The 16,420-nt window shown below is 41.5% G+C and overlaps 1 protein-coding gene across 2 annotated transcripts in view; it reads left to right on the top strand.

The window, feature by feature from the left end:
* LOC122549503 (fibrocystin-L-like) overlaps positions 1-16,420 on the top strand; it is a 243,183-nt gene that overhangs the window by 170,150 nt on the left and 56,613 nt on the right. For both annotated transcript variants that reach the window (XM_087986185.1, XM_087986184.1), the window contains exons 56-61: positions 2,321-2,472; positions 7,154-7,283; positions 11,879-11,997; positions 12,711-12,840; positions 14,507-14,680; positions 15,965-16,068. In XM_087986185.1, coding sequence (XP_087842311.1) covers positions 2,321-2,472; positions 7,154-7,283; positions 11,879-11,997; positions 12,711-12,840; positions 14,507-14,680; positions 15,965-16,068 — 809 coding nt within the window. The remainder of the gene's footprint in view (positions 1-2,320; positions 2,473-7,153; positions 7,284-11,878; positions 11,998-12,710; positions 12,841-14,506; positions 14,681-15,964; positions 16,069-16,420) is intronic.

The following is a 16,420-nucleotide window of genomic DNA, read 5'->3' as shown; positions in this document are numbered from 1 at the left end:
AGTCAGACTGCAAGCTGGAATACGACCAGTTTTGGTCCCCTTATCTAAGGAAAGACACATTGACATTGGGGGCAGTCCAGAGAAGGTTCACTAGTTGATCCTGAGCCTGTAAGAATGTTCTTATGAGGAGAGGTTCAATAGGTTGGGCCTGTACTCATCGGAGTTCAGAAGAATATGAGGAGACCTTATTGAAATGTATGAGAATCTTCGGGAGGGCTTAACAGGGTGATGTTGAAAGATTGTTTCTCCACGGTGGGAGAGTCTAGCGGGTCAAAACGTGTGGCACTGGAAAAGTACAGCCGGTCAGGCACCATCTGAGGAGCAGGAGAGTCGATGTTTCGAGCAAAACCTCTTCATCAGGTCTATAGCACCAGAGGATATAATTTCAGAGTAAGGGATCGTCCATTTAAGATTGAGAGGAGGAGGAATTTCTTCTCTTGAATGTAGCGAGTCTCTGAAATTCTTGACTGTGGAGCTTGTAGAGGCTGGGTCATTAAGTATATTCAGCACTGAAATAGACAGACTTTTAATCAATAAGGGAATCAAAATTTATGGAGAAAGTTAGAAAAGTGGAGTTAAGTATTATCAGATCAGTCATGATCTCATTGAATGGCCACCTTCGCTCCTATGCATTAAGGTCTAAACCAATGCCCCCAATCCCAGAGTACACTCCTTAAACCATAGAAGTACAGAAACATAGAAACTAGGAGCAGGAATACACTACTCAACCCATCAAGCCTAGTATGTCTTTCAACATGATCATGGCTGTTGGACTATCAACACCATACTCCCAGTCTCATCAAAAACTCCCATTACTTTAGCTTCCAAAGATTGATCCATTTATTTTATAAATACAACTTGGTGACTTTGGTGCAGTTTTCTGTGATTGGAAATTCCACCAGTTCACCATTTCTGGGTGAAGAAATTTCTCCTATCTCAGTCCGAAATCTACCACACATCCTGACATTATAATCCTTTCTCTGGATCACCCAGTCAGGAGAGACATCATCCCTGCATCCAGTCTGTTCTGCCCTGACAGAATTTTATATATTTCAATTAGATCCCATCTCAATCTTCTAAACTTCAGTAAATACAAGAACAGTCAACCTGCTCTCTCTGCATACAACAAAGCAATTCCAGAGAACACTCCCTAAATCAATTTTCTGCATGCCAAAGAACACTGCTTAAACTAATTTCCCTAAATTCAGTTTACACTCCCTAGAGCAAGGTCATTAATCCAGAATACAATACACTCCCTAAATCAATTTCCCTAATCATAGAGACACTGGAAACTCTATGAATCCCAAGCAGCAATGATTTCTAGTTTTGTTAAGATGTTCCAAAGAGAGTTTGTTGCTGATCAGATGAGCAGACAAATAAAGAAAAGATCTGCACGTGAAACACTTTGGGTCAGTTCTACTAGAACTTTGTGGCCAAATGTACATTCTGTGTCAGGAAAGATGTTTAATTTGAATAAATTTTGCAAACTATTTACAAATCTCATCAGATGACAGGGCAGTGCCATCAAGACTCTCAATAGCAAATAGAAAGACCTGAATTTGTGTCGTGCCTTTTCTGACTTCACCTAATCCTAAAGTGTTTTTCAGTCAATCAAGCGCAGCCGCGGCTGATATCTAAGAAAATTAGCAACCCAAGTTGCACATCCCATAAACAGCAAAATGATAATAAACAGGCATTCCATTTTATTAGTTTGTTTAAAGTATAGCTATTGACCAAGATACCAGGGACAACTCTGCTGCTCTTCAAATTGAATATATTGTGATGACCTGACGGAGCAGACAAGCTTTCCGCATCATATCTTGTCCAAAAACACCCATCTGACAGTGAGGCACCCTGTCAGTGAAACACTGGGAGTGTTGTCCTGGATTATATGCTCATGTCACTGAAGTGGACCTTGAATCTGTGATTTTCTGACAAAACATGTGTTGTGTCATCCATTGGTCCATGCTATATAATTGAAGATTTAAAATGGTGATGTATTCCAGAGGGTGCTGAGCAAACAAGCAATAACCAGTCCTGCCAAAGATTCTCCGAATTTAGTCAGAATGACTATCTCCACTTCCCACCAGAGTGCCACAGTGCCATTTCAAAATGTTACTGTTTAGCAAAGAGAATGCTCTTGTTTTACCAATTACTGGAATGATCTCCTCCAGAGGTATGTTCATGATGTCCTCATTTGCATTTGGGTCAGGGTCAAAGCTGCAGGAAAATAGTCTGAGTTTTGGGGAGTTTTGACAACAAGCTAAAGGATGGCAAATTAAATACTAATTATTCATGTTTTAATAAATTATTCCTGCAGGAATATGGATAGTGGTGGATAGCCCAATTCCTCCACTCTATAATCTTACCATTCTTGGTACCTTAGAAATTAGGGACGACAACTTAAAGTCATTTAATCGTTCATCGTCCTACTCAAGAATCGTCCTGAATGCAACATACATTTCAATTCAGGTAAATTGCTAACACAGTCAAAACTTTGCATTTGATTCAGGGCGGTTGTCAGAGTTTGAAGACAGCTGGCTAAAGTGAACTGGGATGTTAACTTAAACTATAGGCTAATGGAGATACAGTAATAGACATTGCAAGAGATATTTCATGACACTCAGCAGTGGAAAGAAAATGTCTAATCGAAGGGCTTACCCACAGGTAACTAAGGAAGTTTTTAAAAAATCAAATAAAAATAAAAATTAGACAGTTCCACAAAGATTTGTACTAATTTGGAACATTGGACAGAATATTAAAAAAAGCAAAGAATGACTTCAAAAATTAGGCAGGAATTACAGTACGGAAAAAAGCAGGACAGAAAGTTAAAAATAGGTATTGAGAGGGCTTGCAGATATTTATATCGGAAAAGAGTTAACTGAAGGGAGCTTTAGTCCTGTAGACAGTGAGTCTGGGGAGTGGAAGAATAAGGAACTAGATAAATTGAACAGATATTTTGCATCAGTCTTCCTTGGAGAGGATACAGGTAATATCCCAGCAATAATCAGGAGGTGAAGGGGAGGGAGAAACCAAAACAATCCCCAGGAAAAGAGACTGAAAAAGACATTAACAATTTAAGGATATAATGGACTTCATTCTGGGATTTTAAAGGTACTGCAATGAGGCTCACAGAACCAATCAGGCTCACCAGCTTTTGATGTTTGAGGACCACGTCTGTATTCATTAGTATGACTGAATACTTTTGAAGACCCCAGGCTGGTCGAAAAGGGTGCAAACTTGTTTGACAAAATCACAAACGTGACTATAGTAGGAGGCGTGTAATTGGTAGGGGAGGCATCTTTCTCCAAGTTCTGGTGACTGCAAACCTCTTCACTAACTTGGATTCTTTATAACCAAACCATTTCTTTGCAAAAATGCTACTCTTTCCATGTCATTTCTGTCAGTTTCTGCTTGTAAACCATTGGCAAGCTCTTTTATGATTTCAGTTTTTCTGATTTTTGGGCAAAATTCTAATTCCAAATATTCCCAAAATGTATTAACTGTTCAAGGGTCAGAACTTTTAAATCTTCAAAAGGAACTCCCCCAATTCTCCTAGGAATGTGTTGGCATCAGATACAAACATCTCCCTACTGCAGCAGTGCAAACTCAAGAAAGTCATTTGCAGATTTTTTGAAATTGGTTTCAAAGTGACAATTTAGCTAGTGTAATATTTTCATTTCATCTATGGGTTCACATTATGTACTTGAGGTCCCAGTTTGTTATATCCAGATCCAGATAAGATTCCCAAAACTTCTGATAATTCCAGCAGTATACTTGAATTGTCATGTGCCTGGTTGAGGAGGGATGAAATATGTCCCCTTTTTTTGTCACCCAACTGCTCAGCTGGTCAGAACCACGTTTGTTTATCACGTTTGTTTATCACGTTTGTTCACCCCTCCCTCCCTGTCTCCTAGACCAAATGAGTTCATGTTTTAAAAGGAGCCAGGCTTTCTTGACTTGACTTGATTAAGAGAGTTTATTAGTTACTTAGCACACGCAGAAAAAATAATGCAACACAAATACATAAGATAAGAAATAAGACGTGAGTCCAAAAGGAAAAGTTAAAAACAATATCTGGGTCAATCTCTAAGTCACTTATAAAGGTAGGTAGGAGATGCTGTGGCCATTACATTAGATACTACTGGTGATGTTGGTCGTATTATTCTTGATGTTCGTAGTTGAAGAGTCAGTTGTGGGATGGCTTAGAGGACTGATTGAAACTCTTTGGTCCTGGTTTCTTTCAATGATGGCTATCTAGCAGTGCTCAAAATCCTTCTCATCTCATTTTCTTTTGACTGGCTTGCTGGTAAGCTGGCTTCTCGCAGTCAGGGTGAGAGTGTCTTTTTTCTTTCTTTATCTTTTTTGGAAAAGTGTAGTGACTGCTTTCAAAGCAGTGACTTTTCCAGTACACACACTAGGAGGCCAGGATACTAACATGCACAGACTAGGGTTAAAACTCATTTTTAACCCCTGTCCCTGTGGGTTCTTGAAAGGGGAAACATAAAAGACTACTTGACTTCTTTACCATCATGGATGTGACATTCTGTAATTTGTCTCTGTACGGGCAGCCATTGGATTCACATCAGCAGTTTCTGAGACCACATCTTCAATTTGTTCAGAACTAAAAATTGAAATGGAATGGACTGTTTTTTATTATTTGTTTTGTGGGATGTGGGTGTTGCTGACTGGCCAGCATTTATGGCCTGCTCCAGTTGCCCTTGAGAAGGTGGTGGTGAACTCCTTTCTTGAACTGCTGCAGTCCACCTGCTGTGGGTTGACGCACAATGCCCTTAGGGAGGGAATTCCTGGATGTTGATGCAGCGACAGTGAAGGAATGTTGATTACATTTCCAAGCCAGGATGGTGAGTGGCTTAGAGGGGAACTTGAAGCAGCTGAAGATGGCTGGGCCTTGGACGCTAGCTATCCTGAGGAATTCCTGCAGAGATGTCCTGGAGCTGAGATGACTGACCTGCAACAACTACGACCAAATTCCTATGATTCCAGTCAGTTGAGAGTTTGCCCTGTGATATCCATTGATTCCAATTTTGCTAGGTTTCCTTGGTTGCATAGTCAGTCGAATGCAGCCTTGATGTCAAGGGCTGTCACTTTGATCTCTCCTCTGGAATTCAGCTCTTTTGTCCATATTTGAACCAAGGCTATAATGAGGTCAGGAGCTGAGTATCTAACCTGGTGGAACCCAAACTGAGCAGATGCTACTTGATAACACTGTTGATTACATTTTCCATCACTTTAGGAATAGACTGATGGGGCAGTAATTGGCTGTGTTGGGCTTTTCCTGCTGTTTATGTGCGGGCCATATCTAGATCCTTTTCCATATCATCGGCTAGGTGCCAGCTCTGTAACTGTACTGAAAGAGCTTGGCGAGGGGAGTGGCAAGTTCTGGAGCACAGGTCTTCAGTACTATTGTTGGAACATTGTCAGGGCCCATAGCCTTTGCAGTATCCAGTGTCTCCAACCATTTCTTGATACCTTGTGGTGTGAATCAAATTTGTGAAACCCTGGTATCTGTAAAGCTGGGGATCACCGGAGGAGGCTAAAATGCCAGAAGAGTTTGCATTGAAAACTGAAGTTAATCTGTATGGTATAATGTTACCTTTTTTGAAAACAGAAAGAGGGAAAGTTGGAAACTCAATGACCCTGAGATTTCTTTCAAATTTATGTAATTTTGCCTGACAACAGCCCTCCAATTGAGCTACAGAATGTTTAAACTGTAAATGCCAAGAGCAGCAGATTGAAAGAAATATTCAAGCACACAGACTGAAATCATCCAATATCTCTCATCCTTTTTCTGTCCATGTGGGGAAAGGGACAAAAAAACCAAGACATTTTAACAGAAAGTATTCATACAAGGAAAAAGGTCCACAGAGTTTACCTAAACAAACATTACCTTGTCGTCACCCTACAGAAACAACATGTCTTTACTGCACAAATCAAGAATGACAGGACACTCAGAGTAGAAAGCTCAGAGTCGAGGGAATTTGGGGTGTTAATCCACAAATCCCTGAAGGTGTCAGTACAGGTTAATAAGGTAGTTAAAGAGGCATATTAGACACTTGTCTTTATGGGTTGAGGCACTGATTATAAGAGCAGGGAAGTTATAATGGAGCTGAATAGGACCTTGGTTAGGCCACAGTTGGAGTACAATTTTATTTCTGGTCACTGCACTATACGATGTGATTGCACTGAAGAGGATGCAGAGGAGATTGACTAAGGTGCTTCCTAGGATAGAAGAGAGGCTCAGGCTATTTTCTTTGCAGCAGAGAAGTTTGAGTGGTGTCTCATCGAGGTGTACAAAATTATGAGGGGCATGGAGAATCATAGAGTCATACAGTATGGAAACAGATCCTTTGGTTCAACTAGCCCATACCAATGAATAAAAACAGCTGTTCCCCTTAGTAGATAGGTCAAAAAACAATGGGGACATAATTTTGTCTACCACTTCAACACACCACTGTGTTCCCATGCCAAAATTTCTGACGCAGATCACATGCAGTGCTTCAGTACGGCTCACTGCAAGATGGACGAACAACATCTCATTTTTTGCTTGGGACGCTTACAATCCTCAGTATTGAATTCAATAATTTTAAAGCCTGAACACCTCCACTTATGTCTTTTACCCACTCCCACACCCCAGGCCATGGACTGTTCCTACTTTTACTCACGTATCGTCTCTATAATCACCTATCTAGCTTATCTTCTCCCTAACTTCCAATTGTCTGTCTACATTTTTCTCAGTCTCCATTTCTTACGCTATTTCTCACTTTGGGCTTCATCTCCATCTACCTGCTTGTTCTGCCCCTATTGTCAACATAAATACTAGCGTTTCCTAGCTGCGATCAGTTCTGAAGAAGGGTCACTAGACTTGAAATTTTAGCTGCTTTCTCTCCACAGATGTTGCCAGACATGCTCAGTTTCTGTGAGATATTAAAGGGTATACATTGTGAGGGAGGATGTGAAATAAGACTGGGTATTAAAGCATACAGGGGTTGAGTAGGAAAGTCTAGTTAATCTGAAGGCACTCCTGCCTTCTCTACTAAAGTGCTCACTCCTCCCGTTTCCTGGGTCTGGGATGGTTCAGACGGTCTCAGGATTTTCAGCTGCATTACTGTTGGTGTGTTTTGTTTTGCAGGGAGGGAGGCTGATTGCAGGCAGCCCAGAGAAACCGTTCCAAGGAGAGCTACAGATTGTTTTGATGGGAGACCATTCAACCCCCGAGTGGCCTTTACGAAATGGGCCCAATCAAGGTTCGAAGGTGCTGGGTAAGTCACCTTTAAAGCTTCACTAGTGATGAGTTCTTAACAGAATCATGTTCAGATTATAAAGCAGAAAAACTGAGGAAATGACTTTACTCGCTTGATTCTCAGAGGATCAGTTGTGCCCACTCTCTGCTTCAGTGAGTGAAGCAGCAGCCTCTTATATGGCTGTTTCCCACTTTGACCTTGACCTTGTGAATCTGATCACTTTGCTTTGAAGGATTGATGATGAAATGGCCATGTCACATAGAAAGTCATACAGTATAACAGGCTGGCCCATCACAGTCTATCAGGCAGTGAGTTCCAGATACCTACAACTCTCTAGGTGAAAAAAGACTTCCTTACGTATCCTGGAAACCTCTGCCCCTTACCTTGAATCTATGTCCCTTGACTGATACTCTCTTAATGGAAAATGTATTCCTATCTACTTTGTCTATGCCACTCATAATTTTGTATGCAGGTCATTCCACTATTACGCATGTTTCGTTAATGAGAATTCACTATAATCTGATTAACGAATTGAGGATATTGTTTCTAAAGTATGAACTTTTAAAGTATGTATTGGTTATAACACAATTCCGGCCCCATTAGTTTAACTGGTGCTGCTATTATAACACAAGATTACATAAGAATAGAACTACCGCATTATAACAGAAATGACTGTCCAACTTTGACCATCACTCTTTGCCTCCTGCCACTAAGCCAATTTTGGATCAATTTGTCAAATTACCCTAGTTGCCATGGGGTCTTACCTTCTTGATGGTCGACACTAAGCAGTACCATGTCAAAAGCCCTACTGAAGTCTAAGTAGACTACATCCGCTGTACACATCTTGGCATCTCCTCAAAAGTTCAATCAAACCTATCAGACATAATCACCCCCTGATAAAATCATGCTAGTTATCCTGAATTAATCCTTGCCTCTCCAAGAATGCTTTCCAAAAGTTTCCTAACCACTGACGTTAGATTCACTGGCCTATAGTTCCCTCATTTATTCCTACCACCCCTCTTGAAGAACAGGACAACATTAGCTGCCCACCAGTCCTCTTGCATATCTCCTGTGTACAGCAAGGAATTGAAAATTAATGTCAGAGCACTAGCAATTTCCTTATTTGCTTCCCATTGCTCCAATGTAGATTTTCTCATAAATAGCCGCCCCAGTCCACTGTGGCCAGATCCTGTCTTATATTAAAAGCGGCCTGGCCCCAGTTCAGAACTTCTTTTTCAGGTCCATCTTTGTGACTACTCTAAATCTTACTGTGTAATGATCACTATCACCGAAATGCTTCTCCAGTGATATTTCTCCCAACTGCTCAGCTTTATTCCCTAAAATTAAGTCCAGCACATCCCCCTGTCTTGTAGGACGTCCTGTGAGTTAGCTTGAAAAGGTCTCCTGGATAAATTTTAAGAATTCTGCACCCTCCAAGTCTTTCATACTTTGTCTATCCCAGTTAATAATTTTTGTTTTGTTTAATTAATTTGTGTGACGTGGGCATCACTGTCTGGCCAGCAGTTATTGCCTGTCACTAGCTGCCCTTGAGAAGGTAGTGGTGAGGTGCCTTCTCGAATGGCTACATTCCATGTGCTGTACATTGGCATGGCACAGTGGTTAGCACTGCTGCCTCACAGTGCCAAGGGCCTGAATTCAATTTCAGCCTTGGGTGAGTGTCCATGTGGCATTTGCACATTCTCACTGTGTCTGCCTGAGTTTCCTCTGGGTGCTCCAGTTTCCTCCTGTGGTCCAAAGATATGCAGGATTGGCCATGATAAATTGCCCCATAGCATCCAGGGATATGCAGGCTAGGTGGATTAGCCATAGAAAATGCAGAGTCACAGGGATAAGGTTGAGGGTGGGTTTGGGTGGGATGCTCTTCGGAGGATCGGCACAAGTCTTGATGGGTTGAATGTCCTATTCCTGCACTGTAGGGACTCTGTGATTCTATGAGCCCTAATGCCCTTCGGGAGGGAATTCCAGGATTTCAATCCAACAACAGTGAAGTTAAAATCCCCTATTTCTATCACCCTATGAATTTTACACTTCAACCCTTGCATTTCAGCCCTTATATCTCTTCCTGTCTATTTGTGGGTCTTCAGCATATTCCCAATAATGTGATCACCCTCTCATGTTTTTAAGTTCTATCCATATGGCATCACTTGAGGAACCATCTAAAATATCATCCTTCCTTACTGCGGTAATTAACTTCTTAATCAGCATTATGACACTACCTCCTCTTTTACACCTCCTTGTCTCCTCTGAAGACACACTATCCTACAACGTTGAGCCGCGTGTCCTGCCCCTACTTCAATATTGTCTCTGTGATAACAATGATATCATATCCTCATATGTTAATCAGCACCCTCAACTCATCCACCTTACTCACAAGGCTTGCATTAAAATGAATGCCATCCAACCTTGCCATGCTCCCTTGTGCCCAAACTTGACTGTATTTGCATTGCCTTAGAACATAGAACATAGAAGAATACAGCGCAGTACAGGCCCTTCAGCCCTCGATGTTGCGCCGATCCAAGCCCACCTAACCTACACTAGCCCACTATCCTCCATATGCCTATCCAATGCCCGCTTAAATGCCCATAATGAGGGAGAGTCCACCACTGCTACTGGCAGGGCATTCCATGAACTCACGACTCGCTGAGTAAAGAACCTACCCCTAACATCTGTCCTATACCTACCCCCCCGCTTAATTTAAAGCTATGCCCCCTTGTAATAGCTGACTCCATACGTGGAAAACGATTCTCACTGTCGACCCTATCTAAACCCCTAATCATCTTGTACACCTCTATCAAGTCACCCCTAAACCTTCTTTTCTCCAATGAAAACAACCCCAAGTGCCTCAGCCTTTCCTCATACGATCTTTCTACCATACCAGGCAACATCCTGGTAAACCTCCTCTGCACCCGTTCCAGTGCCTCCACATCCTTCCTATAGTATGGCGACCAAAACTGCAGACAATACTCCAGATGCGGCTGCACCAGAGTCTTATACAACTGCAACATGACCTCAGTACTCCGGAACTCAATTCCTCTACCAATAAAAGCCAGTACGCCATATGCCTTCTTCACCGCACTATTTACCTGGGTGGCAAATTTCAAAGATCTGTGTACATGGACACCAAGATCCCTCTGCTCATCCACACTACCAAGTATCCGACCATTAGCCCAGTACCCCATCTTTTTGTTACTCTTACCAAAGTGAATCACCTCACACTTAGCTACATTGAACTCCATTTGCCACCTTTCTGCCCAGTTCTGCAGCTTATCTATATCCCGCTGTAACCTGCCACATCCTTCCTCACTGTCTACAACTCCTCCGACTTTCGTATCATCCGCAAACTTGCTCACCCAACCTTCTAACCCCTCCTCCAGGTCATTTATAAAAATGACAAACAGCAATGGTCCCAAAACAGATCCTTGCGGAACACCGCTAGTGACGGCACTCCAAGATGAACCTTTGCCATCAACTACTACCCTCTGTCTTCTTCCAGCCAGCCAACTCCTAATCCAAACCTCCAACTCACCCTCAATGCCATACCTCCGTATTTTTTGCAGTAGTCTACCATGGGGAACCTTATCAAACGCCTTACTAAAATCCATATACACCACATCTACCGCTTTCCCCTCGTCCACCTCCTTAGTCACCTTCTCAAAGAATTCAATAAGGTTTGTGAGGCACGACCTGCCCTTCACAAAACCATGCTGACTATCCTTGATCACATTATTCCTATCCAGATGTTCATAAATCCTATCCCTTACAATTCTCTCTAGGATTTTGCCCACAACAGAAGTGAGACTCACCGGCCTATAGTTACTAGGGTTATCCCTACTCCCCTTCTTGAACAAGGGAACCACATTTGCTAGCCTCCAATCTTCTGGCACTACTCCTGTGGTGTTCAATAGACCAAAAGTCACCTATCAACCCTCAAAAAGATGGATATAAAATGAACAGGGTGGAACCAACAGAGTGGAGTAATAGATATAAGAGGAGGCATTCAACCAGTCCATCATGCTTTTACACCATACATGTGCCTGATTAGGTTCCATCCTTGGGTGACTGTCTGTGTGGAGTTTCCACACCATGTCTTATGGGTTTCTTCTGGGTGCTCTAGTTTCCTCCCGTAGTCCAATGATGTGCAGATTAATTGGATTGACCGTGCTAAATTGCCTGCAATGTCTAGGGATATGCAGGCTGGGTGGATTCGAATTGCAGGGTTACAGGGATAGGGTAGGGGATGGATCTGGGTGGGATGCAGTTTTTATCTGCCTGTGCTTCATATCCCTTCTTGCCCCTACCTCACAAAAACCTACTGACCTTTGTTTCAAATTCTCAGTTTGACTCACTTCACCCCACCCTCTTCCTTAAGAATCAACCTCATTTGGAAAGAATTTTGAGATTTCCAAAACTACTTCTATGTGGCATCATTTACTGTCCCACTCCACTTTCTGTGTAACTGTTTGTTTCCAATGTTGGTTTCAGTGCCTGTATTTTCAGTTTGCCAGTTGATTTGTTTGTCTGAAACTGTTGCCCAGTTTTCTTTCCTAGAGTTCAGGGCTGCAATGTTTCTGCTTTGCCTCTTTGTTCTGTAGGTGTGTTTGGAGGACTGGATCTGCACGGTATTCCCCATTTGGTCTATAAAACCAAACTGGGTTCAACAGCACATGCCGGCTCCCTCAACATAACTCTGGTTGAAGCCGTCGATTGGCAGGTATTCAGGATGGGGGCCGTACTGTAAGTAGCCTAACAATGATTTTTCGGGGATGGATTCTTCCAGAGGCATAACCTCCTCCAATTTGTACAAGGATTAGGATCAATAACTGGGGGAGAGGGAGCCCAACGTAGTGAAACTTCACTGAATTGGGAGGATTCTGCATCGAGGCCAGTTAATGGGACCTCAATCTTGGGGTGCATCTTATTTAAGGATGCCCACTTTTCAGCACTGAGAATATCATTTGTTCCTGGACCCACAACCATCTCTGAAAATAAACAAGAATTATTGTTTGCTCTTGAACTTCCATGAGCAGAGATAGAGGCATCTTCTCTCTCCTCTTTTTATATACACCTGTCTTGGACAGCCAAATTCTTCTGGCATTGGAGAATGAAAACTCTGCCACCTAACATCTCCTCTAGCCACCCTTTCTTCACTCCAGCTGAGCCAGTTACTACAGTGTATCCCTCTGCATGTTTTATCTTTTGCTCTGACCCACCTCCCCCACTAATCTCATCCGAACCCTGCTCCAGCATTTCAGCAGGATATCCTGCCCAGGGGCTAATCTTTAAATCAAACAGATTCTGTCAGGACTTAATCTAATAAACTGGGCAGCTGATTAGTCACTGGGGAAGGGGGAGCTGTATCAATCCACTTAACCCAGTTTAGTTTATCTCATGGTTCAGCTACTGATTGATGTTAATTTTGTTCAGGAAGGAGATGAGATCTTTGTGTCAACAACAAGCTATAATTACACACAGACAGAAATCAGAACAATCCACTCTATCTCCTTTGATAGAAAGACATTGGGTTTGAATGAAGCACTATCGTACACACACGTTGGTAAGTCTCAGCTGAATGGAAATTCTAATAGATCTCTTGGTACTGTCAGAAATGAGATCTGGACACCCTCTGTTGCAAATTATCATTAAGAGCGAGAATTACAGAGAATGACATGGAATGTACAGCACGGAATCAGCCATTCCATGGAACCAGTCCATTCTGGCATTACTGCTCCATTCAATCGTCTCTTTTCCTCCTTCATCTCAGCATAACCTTGTATTCCCTTCTTCGTCACTTGCTTGAATATTTTCCCCTGAAATGCATGTCTGTTATTTACCAATTATTAATCAGTAACTGTCTTAGCTAGTTCCACATAATCACCACTCTCTGGGGGAAGGCACTCCTCCTGGTGACCATCAGATTTTGATGGCCTCTAGTTTTGCTCTTCCCACAAGAGAAAACATTCTCTCTGTACCCATTGTCTCAAAACCTTTCATTATTTTAAAGGCCTTGATTAGGTCACCTTCAGCCCTTTCCAAGAAATTTCAATAAAAGCAGGATGTACTTCTGAGGCTCCATAAGGCTCTGGTCAGAGCATATTTGGAGTATTGTGTGCAATATTGGGCCCCATATCTCAGGAAGGATGTACTGGCCCTGGAGAATGGTCCCAGCAATGAAAAGCTTAACATGTGAGGAATGTTTGAGGACTCGGGGTATATACTCGATGGGATTCAGAAGATGAGGGGGGGGATCTAATTGAAACATATAGAATACTAAATGGCCTGAACAGAGTAGATGTTGGGAAGATGTTTCCATTGGTAGGAAAGACTAGGTCTCGAGGGCATAGCCTGAGAGTAAAGGGAAAATCTTTGAGAATGAAGGTAAGGAGAAACTACGGGAGTGGTGAATCTATGGGATTCATTGCCACAGAAGGCTGTGGAGGCCAGGTCATTGAGTCATATTTAAGTCTGAAATAGATAGGCTCTTGAGTATCAAGGGGATCAAGAGTTACAGGGAGAAAGTGGGAGAATGGGTTTGAGAAACTTACCAGCCATGATTGAATGGAGGAACAGATTTGATGGGCTGAATGGCCTAATTTCAGTTCCTATGTCTTATGAATTCCACCCAGTACATCTTCTCCCATTATTCTGATGCCTTCCATGCAAATCAACATTTATACTTAATCCAGTGCCTCTTTATCATTTTCATCTAATGGAGACCAGAACCTAAACAAAGAAGCAAATTCAGCATACATACCTCAGGAAGACCAATCTCGCAGTTAAAGTACATTATTCCCTCCAGAGGATTTGGAACTCAAGGGACCACATTAGACTACTAATGAGCAGCTTAATAACTACTTGATGTATGAAAGTGACCAACTGTATATCAGAGACTTATAGCCTCCCCAGCAACAGCAGTGTGTATTTATATAGCAACTTCAATTAAGTAAAAAAAATCCAAAGATTCTTTACATGAATGAAATTAAAATTGACATGGGAGGGACGAAAAGGATAATGCATTTTCAAAAATACTATTTTAAAATCATATTTGCATTACATAGTAAGCATTTCAATATTTTTAGTAACTAAGTTTGTTATTCTAATAGGACAATTGAAAATAGCCCATTTATGTTGTTCTGAACCCATTTCATGGAGTGCAATTTTTATTAATGGCTGTGTCCATGTCTGTGAATCAATCTGAATGGAGATTGTTCATTTTCTTCAAGCGGAAACACAGGAATTGAAGGGAAGAGGCCAGAGTTACACTCTGGCGGCAGATATTGGCCTGCTCAGCAGAAACATCAAGATCATTGGCCATAATCACCCTGACAAGGCAGATGAATTGTTTGGAGCACGAGTCTTGATCAGTTCCTTCTTCCATAACGGAATGGAGTTCAAAGGTATCTTATCCTTATTTAGTTTATGAAATCTCCCAAAGAGTGTTGAAACATATTCCCTAAGATCTCTTGTGACAGTGCTCCTGTGAATGGGCAAAAAAAAATGTTATGTGGGCATATTACCTCGGATACTTCATCAGCTGGGACTGAGATTTGTCAAAGCTGGATTAAGAATGGAGAGCCAGGTATTCAGAAAAGCAAAGCTTATCATCCAGTCATAATTACGGAGAAGAGATTTAGTGATGGGGAAGTTGAAGATCATTTGGAGACATGAGAAATGTGGTTACAGGTTGGGAGTGAACACTGAGAAAGATTATCCGATTTGTATGTTCCTGCTTTAAATGGTGATGAACAACATAACCGTTAAAATAATGCCACTAAAATCAGAGGCTAAGCATGTAATTTTCTGATGTATATGCCAAGATGTACAAAGTGCTCACTTGAGTGCACTACCGACTAATATAGTCTTCAGTCACTGTTCATAAACAAATAAAATAATTAACACATAGACCACGTAGGAGTTGGTGATTGATGCATTTCCATATACTTATGTTTTAAGATTATTAAGCTTCAACAAAGAGTCAGTAAGAACTGTTTTGTATAACTGTGTGACCTACAAGGCCATTTCAGAGTTAAGTGTCAACCCAAATTGCCCGAAGCATGAAGTCATTTATGGACCAGACAGGGTAATGACAGCAGATTGTCTTCCCATAAGTACATTAGTGAATGAGTGGACTTTTACACAATTCTGTAGTTTTGTGTCAGTTACTGACAGTAGTTTTTTCTAAATTCCAGATTTGCTTAAATAAACACCCTCATCCCTACATTGAGGTTTGAATTCTTGTCAGATCATTAGTTCTTGAGATTATTTGTAATATATCCAATTTAACTGTAACTGCTAAGATTTGATCCTCATCAGTCAATGATCTTTGTATGCTTGGTCCATGTAAGAGAAATGAAAATTTGCTCTGAAGCAGATGGGGTATCAGGATCCCATCCAACTTGTTAACTCCACAAACACTTCTGTGTTCGAATTGCACACAGTGATTTTGGCAACAACAACGCTGAAACATTGATCCGAAAGGCTTCTGAACACTATGTTGTAGTTTTAGACAAAAGTTGAAAGAGTTTCACTTTAATTCTTTTAATTTTGAACCAAGAAAGTTTCTGCACAAAATATTACTTTTACTGATGATTACTCGTTTCTATACTGTCCTTGACAAATCTTTCATTTCTGCAACCTGTTAAAGATGATTTAAATTGTTGATGTTTTTCTATGTTTTGTAGGTAATGCCAGAATACAGGATGTTGAATTTTATCACAGTGGACAGTATGGTTACTTAAGTTACTTTGGCCCACGATATTCTGTGTCTTTCCTCAATCTTGGAGAGGTTTGTAACAGATTTTTTTTAAACAGTTCATATTTGTCATGCAGATTAATTTGCTTGTGTTTCTGACAGTATACTGCAAATTGAGATATGGCATGCCTCACTTGAAGACATGAGTCTGTCAGGTTGACATTTTTATCAAGTTTTCCGATATTTACCCAAATACTTGAAACTTTGCAGAGACTGTTCCATTTGGTCTCCAGTTTTTCCAAATGACAGGGAGTAGTTAAATTGCGAGGAGGTAGACACCAGCGGCAGACCAGTGTGCCAGTGCTCCAAACTTGGAGGCCCACCATGTAGAGTGCTATCCCCAATCCTTAACACCACCACGGTGGTGGGCTGACTACTTCCTCTT

Source organism: Chiloscyllium plagiosum, unplaced genomic scaffold, assembly GCF_037043375.1.
Source record: "Chiloscyllium plagiosum isolate Xiang-an unplaced genomic scaffold, Cpla_swu_hap1 HiC_scaffold_4, whole genome shotgun sequence".
Classification (NCBI taxonomy): domain Eukaryota; kingdom Metazoa; phylum Chordata; class Chondrichthyes; order Orectolobiformes; family Hemiscylliidae; genus Chiloscyllium; species Chiloscyllium plagiosum.
Note: the sequence above shows the minus strand (reverse complement) of the source record. Positions and strands in the feature narration are given on the sequence as shown.